At 38.5% G+C, this 9454-nt stretch overlaps 1 protein-coding gene across 1 annotated transcript; it reads right to left on the reverse strand.

Annotated features, from left to right (window-relative positions):
- LOC109830936 lies at positions 324 to 9206 on the reverse strand. Its single transcript, XM_020398289.1, has 13 exons — positions 9140 to 9206; positions 4922 to 5335; positions 4684 to 4832; positions 4313 to 4437; positions 4018 to 4208; positions 3328 to 3772; positions 2969 to 3222; positions 2840 to 2879; positions 2564 to 2742; positions 2383 to 2502; positions 2010 to 2255; positions 1073 to 1273; positions 324 to 667 (listed from the first exon to the last, which is right to left on the reverse strand). The coding sequence occupies exons 1-13, from the start codon at positions 9204 to 9206 to the stop codon at positions 324 to 326; spliced, it is 2775 nt and encodes a 924-aa protein (XP_020253878.1).

Below are 9454 nucleotides of genomic sequence, written 5' to 3' on the forward strand. Positions count from 1 at the left end.
CATTGCTATCATATGGACTTTGAAGAGGTGAGATTTGAACTAATTGATATTTTTGGGGATGGAGACAGATAGATTGAAAAGACTAATATTGCTTTCGTTCTCTCTTTATCTCTCAACCAAACTTTATATTATCTTATACAAAACACGTGTAAGAAGAAAGTTCAGAGTTAGGGTTGAAGGCTACTTTTTTTTTTTTTTGTCAATGAAAATTTTTATTCATTCAAACCAAATTTGAAAGTTATATACATCATGATTCTCACAAATTGAGAAAGCTAAAACAATTACAGAAGCTAGGGATAACATCCCACAAACAAAACAAATATCTACAAAAAGTTAATCCATTCTCTATTTTCAGGTTGTATAGAACCATTGAGAACTAAGACCAAAATGTCCACCTTAATCTCATTTACCAGCTGCTCAATCCCCTTTGATTTCTGTAAGAAAATTCTGGCATTCCTCTCATACCATATCTTGTATAAAGTTGCCGAGAAAGTCATCCTCTTGATCCCCTTCTTAAATCTCTTGCCTCTTAGACAGTTGTTGAACCAATTCAAGAGATAGCTCCAATTACATGATCTCCATCTAAATTTGAGCCAACTCATAATCCTATTCCAGATATTCTGAGAATAATCATAATCAAAGAATAAGTGATCTCGATTCTCAGGACCTGCACCAAAGCACAAACAACAGCTGTTTGATTGTATGACTCCTATCTTCATTAATATATATGTCTTGTGTCAGTAATCTATTCTGAACAGCAAGCCAACAAATGATCGAGTGCTTGGGGTAATTCATCCTCTCCTAAACTGTATTAAACCATGGAACTTGAGGAGTGGAAGGAGCTAAGGCTTCATACAGAGCTGAAATTTCGACTTTTGAATTTTTGTAGCATGAACCAATAATTTGCTTCAAGTTATCAATTCCACCAACTAAGACCAATGCTCTATCTCTAGTCTTTATCAGTTGTCTCCAAAGCCAAGAATCCCCAGATTTAGTATTTACATGCCATATATCTCTGTTCTTCAAGTATTTGCCATGTATCCACTTTATCCAAAGAAGCTCCTTGATTTACATGCCATATATCTCTGTTCTTCAAGTATTTGCCATGTATCCACTTTATCCAAAGAAGCTCCTTGTTCATATGAATATACCATATGTTCTTTAAAGCTGAAGCAAAGTTCCATAATCGAGCAAAGAAGCTCCTTGTTCATATGAATATACCATATGTTCTTTAAAGCTGAAGCAAAGTTCCATAATCGAGCAGAGAAAATGCCTAAACCACCAAATTTTTTACCACATTAAATCTTTTCCCAAGCTACTAATGAAGGTTTATGAATATGATCTACTCTACCCTATAGGAAGTCTCTGCACATATCATCTATTTTCTGAAGCACACCAACATGTAGGATGTAGCAAGATGTCCAATATATATATCTGAACACCTAAGATTACACTTTTGATGATATGTAATTACCCCGCATAAGAGAGATTTTTTGACTTGGTCCATGTCTGAATTTGATTGCTTATTTTACTAAGAAGTGGATTGCAGTCTAAGTATGAGAGTCTTTTGCATACAAGTGGCATCCCCGAATATCTGATCGGCAAGGAACCCTCAGCATAACCCAACTACTCGTTTATAGTAACTTTAGTAGCTTCATTTACCCCACCAAAGAATACATGACATTTATCTGGATTTGCACACAGACCAGAAGAAGAACTAAACTCCTGTAAGCATTGTTAAAGTTTTTGTACTGAAATCAGATCACCCTTGCTAAACAATAACAAATCACCAGCAAAGATAATATGAGTTATCTTGAGTTTTCTACACATAGGATAGAAATTGAACTGCCTATCATTTTTCAGCAAATCCAAACTTCTTGAGAGGTATTCCATACCAAGAATAAACAAATATGGAGATAGGGGATCCCCCTTTCTAATGCCTCTTTTTCCTCTAAAATACCCATGAAGAGAGCCATTGAGTGAGATAGAGTATGATGGAGAAGAGATACAGGTCATCATCCAGTCCACCATCTTGTTTGGAAAGCCCAGACCCTTTAACATATCCTTTAAAAAGCTCCAGCTGATAGTATCAAATGCTTTTTTGATATCAATGCTAAGCATTACTCTTGGGGAAACTGATTTTCTGTTGTAATTATTAATCAGCTCATGAGCAAATAAAATGTTGTTGGTAATTTGCGTACCCTTAACAAAAGCACTATGAGCATCATTTACAATAGCCCATAACTGTTCTAATCCTATTTGCCAGGAGTTTTGATATGAACTTGTAGAATACATTACAACAAGAAATGGGCCTAAATTTTGAAGGAGTAGTAGGACAATTAACTTTTGGAATAAGTGAGATTGCAGTTGAGTTAACCTTACCCAGTAGTTTGCCAGTTTTGAAGAACTCATCAACAGCTTGAGTAACTTCATCTCCAACCACACTCCAAGAAGATTTAAAAAATGCAACATTGAAACCATCTGGACCAGGAGCTTTATTATCTGACATGGAAAAAATAGCATTTTTGATATTCTTCTTTAGTAACTGAAGCAATTAAATCACTGGCTTGAGAATCATCCAAGCAAGGTCCTGAATGAATAATATTGATGTTAGGAGGAGTAGTATCTACAGCAGTCCCCATCAGACTTTTAAAATGAGTGATAAATTCATTTACAATATCATCTCCCTCCGTTAGTCTTTGTCCCAAGTTATTATAGAGAAGCATAACTCTATTATGATGCCTGTTAGATTTAATCATTGAATGAAAAAATTCTATACATCTATCACCTTGAACACTCCAATCAATTCTTGCTTTTTATTTGAAAAAAGATAACTCACAATCCTTCAAGGTGTTGTATTTTGAAATGCATTTCTTTTCCTGCTTAATTAAATCAGGAGACATAGGATCAACTTGTAAATCTTCTTGAACATCCTCCAGAGCTTGTTTTGCATGATGAACCTACTCACTTATATTATAGAAGAATTTCCTATTAATATCCTTCAGTGCAATCTTCAGATTTTTCAATTTTGAGCAAACTGAGAACATGACACACCCTTTAATCCTTTGTTGCCAGGCATTAGCAACTGTAGGGAGAAAACAATCATGCTTTGTCCACATCCTAAAAAATTCTAAAGGTCTTTTGCCTTGAGAATATTCTTCACTAACAGTAATGAGACCAAGAGAGTGATCTGAAATTTTTGGCACAAGAAATTCAACTTGACTAGAATTATAAGATTGAATCCAATTATCATTAATCAGTACTCTATCCAATCTGCTCTAGATCCTTGAACCATGATCCTACTTATTATTTCAGGTTTAAAAACACCCAATGGTTTTCAAATGAGCAAGCTGACAGTCATTTATAAAAGCTCTAAAATCCTCTGTATCAGAATCAGTGAGCATGATTCCTCCAATTTTCTCTTCATTGCTTGTAATAGCATTAAAGTCCCCACATAATAGCCAAGGAGTACTACCAATAGTTTGATGAATAGACTTCAGATCATACCATAATACTTTCCTTGCATACAGATGATTAAATCCATAGATAGAGGAAATTGCACAATCTAGTTTACCATCAAAAGATTTCACTATGCATGTTATACTTTGATCAGTACAACTAATCAATTGTATATCCAACATATTAGGATTCCATAGGATCAAAATTCTAGCTTTAATTAAACTTCTCACATTAGACATCCAGTTCCAAGTTTTAGCAATTTTCCTAGTAATTCCTGGCAATAAGATATCTTTGATCTTAGTTTCCAGTAAAGCTATAAAAGAGATGTGATATTGTCACAAATGATGCTTAACCATTTGTTGTTTTGAGGGTCTATTTAGCCCACTCACATTCCAAAATGGTAGATTCATCAAATTAGATCACCCCCTATTTCAACTACTGAGGGATCCAAATCAAAATACTCAAGTTGTGAGAAAGAATTTGTTGGAGTAATTTTTTTTCGATTATTACTTTGAACATGAGACCAAGTATTGCTAGATTGAGAGACTTGAAAATTACCTTCAGGATCAGTATGTTGTGCATGTACACCATGCACCAGACTGTGCAACCCTGAAAATTGTGGTATTCTGCATACGATCAGTATGTTGTGCATGTACACCATGCACCAGACTGTGCAACCCTGAAAATTGTGGTATTCTGCATACTTGCTCTCCTTGTACATCATGAGGATTATACCAGACTGTGCAACCCTGAAAATTGTGGTATTCTGCATACTTGCTCTCCTTGTACATCATGAGGATTATTCTTAGGAGATAATCCTTTCTCTTTATCTTGTTGCTAATTTTTTCTAGACATTCCAATTTGCTGAGAAACTTGCACAAACAAGCTTACAACTGAAGCTTTATCCTTCCCATCTGACCTTTGTGATATATTAAGCATATGCATTGAATTATTTGGGAGATCAGGAGTAGCTGTTGTCTAAACATGCACAAGAATAATAGAGGGATTAGAAACCTTCTGTGCATTCTGAACTGCAGAAACAACAGTTTTAGGAACCCATCTCTGAACTCTTGGAAATCTCTTGCAATACAAAGTATCATGCCCCACTAGCTTGTAGTGATTACATCATCTAGGTTTTAGTTCATATAAAATCTTTTGATTGAAAAATTTGCCATCAGGACCCTTTAAAGTAATACAATCTGGAAGAGGAGAGGGCATAGACACTTCCACAAGGACTCTTGCATAAGCTAATCTTTGCTTATTAGCTGTAAGTTTATCTGTGGTAATTGGACGACCAACAGCACTTGCAATTTTACTTATACTTTTAGCATTCCACAAGTTAAGCTTCAATGGTAATTGGACGACCAACAGCACTTGCAATTTTACTTATACTTTTAGCATTCCACAAGTTAAGCTTCAAAGCTGGTAGAAGAATCCAAACAACTTGCAATTTTACTTATACTTTTAGCATTCCACAAGTTAAGCTTCAAAGCTGGTAGAAGAATCCAAACAAGATATATGCCGTCATTAATTTTTTCATAATCATCACCAATTGACCAAGGCTTTAAAGAAAGCGGACGAGATCCAAAAAACCATGGGCCATTTTCTAAGATCTCACTCATCTCATCTTTGTTTTTAAATTTAAACAAGAAAATTCCAAGTTTTAGAATGAAGATATCTGGAGTGGCTAAATTAGCCCATATTTTCTTAACATAAATCTCCATTGCTTTGAACCTGACATTCAATCCAAGAACCTGACCAACCAAAGAAAATTGCCACATAGACCACATAGAAATTCCTTCTTTCCACTCCTCATCATTGAAAACCACAGTATCTTTTGTGTCAGGAGGTAAAAACTTCAACGGCAAGCCACATCCTGTTTTTCTATTATCAACAAAATAACTAACCTAGCTTTTTTTAGAAGATTTTTCTTGCAATGGAATATTATCAACTGTAGACGGTAAAAATTACCTTTGTAGATAAGATTGAAATCCGCCTGCGTATTCAAGTCGCCCGCACGACTTGAAAATCGGGCTCACCCATGTGTTTGACTCGCCAGCACAAACCAGGGCTACGTGATCATCAAATTCGTCTACACTTGGACAATCTACTAGGCGATTAGAGACTCGCCCGCAAACCTGACCCGCCAGCGTGAGTTAAGGTTACTCAAGAGATAAACTCACCTGCATACCAAGACAATCAGCCAGACGATCAACATCCTCGCCAGACTCGCCAGAGTACTCGGCGGCTACTATGTCACGTACAGGGATGGGCCTTCCCACTTCCCATGACATGAAGGGAAGGAGCACAGTACTTCGAGCCCATCAAGTAGCCACTCACAGTATGAGTGACTGGTCAAATCCATGCAATCGCCAAGTCTGCCTGCATGATTACGGCTGAGGCTCGCCTCGCCTGCACGAGTCAAGAGCCGAATTCGCCTACAAATGATAAACTCGCTAGACTCGCCAGGGTACTCGGCGGCTGCTATACCACGTACATGGATGAGTCTTTCCTACTTCCCACGACATGAAGGGAAGGAGCATAGTACTCCAAACCCATCAAGTAGCCGCTCACAGTACGAGCGACCGGTCAAATCCATGCAATCACCAAGTCCACCTGCATGCTTACGACTGAAGCTCACCTCGCCTGCACGAGTCAAGAGCTGAATCTGCCCGTGATCAACAAGCTCGCCGAGCTAGCCAGAGTACCTGGCAGCTGCAGTATCACGTACATGGATGGGCCTTTCTATTTCTCGTAACATGAGGGGGAGGAGTACGGTGCTCCAAACCCATCAAGCAGTCGCTCATGGTACAAACGAGAATCATGGTATCTCCCAACAGTACATGGTCACATCCCATAATTCAAGAGAGTGACCACGTCGTCTCTCCTCTATTTAAGAACCTCTCCTGGCTACAGGAAATGGGTTCGCTCATAGTTAATTGATTAATTCAATTAGTTAGCTGAACCACTAGCTCTCGACTCTTGACTGAGTTGACGACAAGCTCTTTGCATGACCTTTGCACTATAGCATCCTCTCCTAGCTTCGGGCCCTAATCGCAATCGAACTCGGAAACTCGAACTCGAACAGCATGAGCTTCTACTACGTACTGAAGCTCACCAGCAACCTTGATCGAATCGTCTAAGGGAAGCAGACTTGGTGCGAGAACCGAGCGAGGCGTCCTATCGCTACCAAAGTCTCCACGTTAAATAAGGAGGGCATTCCCTCCTCTTCTGTTATAATTTCAATTCATTAGTTTGTAATAAGTTATTCTTATTAATACAAACAAATATCCCATTTTAGGAAATCAAAATTTACACCTACAAAAGATGGAAACCACAGTGGGAGAAACTATTTTTTCAACCGAATGGTGGTAGCGTAGTTCGACGATGTTACTGTTGGGACAACCGTGGAGTCCCTAGAAATCAAGTTCGACCAAGCCAAGTACGAAGAGTATTTACCTTCCTCCTCCTCTGGTGACAATGCGTTCCGCAAACGCCACAAAGTCGTGCGTAGAGGCCGACCTCAAACGGTCAAAGTCTCTGTGCCTGAGGACTCTATCCGAGTCATGCCGGGGGAGCCTACTCCCTTCGAAGTGATCAAGGCTAAGCCAGAGGTCGAGAGCACGAGGCGAAAGGCTGCCAGATGGGTCGCCAAATGACCCTCGTAGCCCCCCGCTCAGGAAGAGATGGTAGTTCATCTCAGCACAGACCATGCCGTCACGATCCGCACAAACGATCCTCTCTCGAGAAGAGTCCGCCGGCGGCGACGACAGGTCCTTGCTCGACAGGAGGCCCAAACCTTCGCCTCATACGACGGTTTGAATTATTATTCAGGTTTGAAAAGCGCAAGACGGAGGAGCAACCCTCCCAACGCTGGAGGGACCGCCAAATCAGGCGAACCCTCGCGTTCAGGTGGACTTCGCTCTGATCATAATATCTCCCATTTCGGCAGGTCCGATATTTCCAACCAACTTGGACACCCAGGAAAACTAATCAAAACGGGCAAGCCTGCCCACTCAAGTGGATTTCGCTTCTCAAGTCACATCCCTGATGTAAACAGACTGCCCAGAGCGGGTGAGCCTACCTGATAATCACATTTTATTATAATTTTATACCCTCATTATCTATTTTTAATGAATAAATATACCACTAATAATTGTTTTTATCTTTAATTGCAGGTTAATGAAGAATAAAGCCAAAAAATCGCATCTCTCAACAAAAGCTTATGAATTAAATGAAGAACACAAGCAAGAGCCAAAAATCCCAAGCCCAGAATCAAGCCGAGTAGCTTGTAGAAGCCGGAGAAAATAAAAAAATTAAATATGAAAACAAAATGTATTCAAGATGGTTGGCTGCAAAGAAATGATGATATCTCTCAACCCGGAAGGCGAAATTTAACATATAATATATAGAAATCGCCTATCTCGACAAGACGAAGCCATCCGTGGAGGCAGATTTTTTTGATTGGACATCGATGCTGGCATCGATACCAGCATCGATGCTGGTATCGATACTGACGAGTCAGTTACAGATCAATGACTGATTTTTGATGGTTTTGGATAAGGATTTAATCCAAGGACTCTCATTCACTGATGTTTACTATAAATAGGGGTAGAGAGTGAGGTGTTAGGGGTATAAAAATTTTTGTAACTCCTTTTGGAGAGGAGGGTTACTCTTAATTGAGAAGGCCTTCTAAATTTGTAACTTTTTGTTATAATTAATAAAAGAATTTTTTCACCACTTTAAAATTTTCTTTTCTTCTCTTTGTTGGATGATGAAGATGAAGATGAAGATGGAGATTAATTTGAAGGTTTGTTTTTCTTATTTCTCTTTTATTACTTATTAGTTTAGATTTATTTTCATGCTTGTAATTAGATTTTATTTTCTTATTTAAATAGTCAAGAGGCTAGAACCCTCTTACCTTAGATTTATTCCATACTTATAGATTAGATTTATTTCATGCTTATAGAGTAGATTTATTTTCTTGCATTTAATTCTTGTAATTTATTTTATAGTTTAGATTTTGTAATTTATTTTATAGTTAGATTTTAATTTCTTGCACTATTTACCTTGAGGCTAGAACCCTCTTGGGTTTAGTTTTTCTTTTTGTTTATTTTTATTTTCTTTGATTCGCCTTTAGGCTAGAACCCTCTAGGAAATCACTATTTTCTAAGAAGTGGATTCAATTCTAGATTACTCATATCTTTAATTGAATCCACCATCTTTACTTTCTTGAATTTTATTTTCATTCTTGATTCTTGATTTTATTCATCTCTCCTTGTGGAAATCATTCATTCATTGTCACATCCACTCTCACTTATATTTTGTACCTATTTACACACTATCACCTTCTTAATCTCTTTACAATCACATTCACTCATCATTCCTATTTGTCACATACACAACATAAGAACTGATTTTATATTTTCTCCTACAAAACACCTTCCTCGTGGGATCGATATCTTTATACTATAACTTGATACGGTTATGCACTTGTAACATTTTTGGTACATATTTATGCCGCACCACTACCCGAGTAGGCGAGCCCTCGAAGTCAGACGAGCCTCACCGAGTCCGCTCGATGGGTAAGCTTTGTGAGCGAATGAGCCTTGACGACGAAGGAAAGACAGTAGGCGACACCTCACAAACTCACCTGCGTGAACAAAGGGTTAAGTTTTACCTGCAGGCAGAAACTCGCCCGGGCGTGAAGACTCATCTGTCAAGGAGAACTCACCTAACTTCGACATTTAGCCATTCCACCTAATGTACGCTAGATAGTTCATCCAAACTTCTCTCATGCGATCGCTCGGTTGACCCATCTGATGCTAGGGGTTATCGCCAACCGCCCGCAGAAGACCTTCGGTGTTACCTGACTCGTAAACACACCATACATGAGGCGAATCCTTAGTGTTGCTACGAAAGGCTTATCCAAACGGTACTCACTGATTGCCAGTGTATAGTAACGGCGAAACCTTCAGTGTTCGAAAGGCTTTCT

Source organism: Asparagus officinalis, chromosome 2 (assembly GCF_001876935.1).
Source record: "Asparagus officinalis chromosome 2, Aspof.V1, whole genome shotgun sequence".
Classification (NCBI taxonomy): Eukaryota; Viridiplantae; Streptophyta; class Magnoliopsida; order Asparagales; family Asparagaceae; genus Asparagus; species Asparagus officinalis.

Excerpts from the sequence above, each read along its gene's own strand:
- LOC109830936 (XM_020398289.1), bottom strand. The coding sequence starts at position 9,206 with ATGTCGAAGTTAGGTGAGTTCTCCTTGACAGATGAGTCTTCACGCCCG. Across the intron at positions 4,833-4,921 it reads TAACTTGTGGAATGCTAAAA|TGCTGTTGGTCGTCCAATTA; the intron begins GTATAAGTAAAA and ends TAAAATTGCAAG. Across the intron at positions 2,743-2,839 it reads ATACAACACCTTGAAGGATT|GCATCATAATAGAGTTATGC; the intron begins GTGAGTTATCTT and ends TAAATCTAACAG.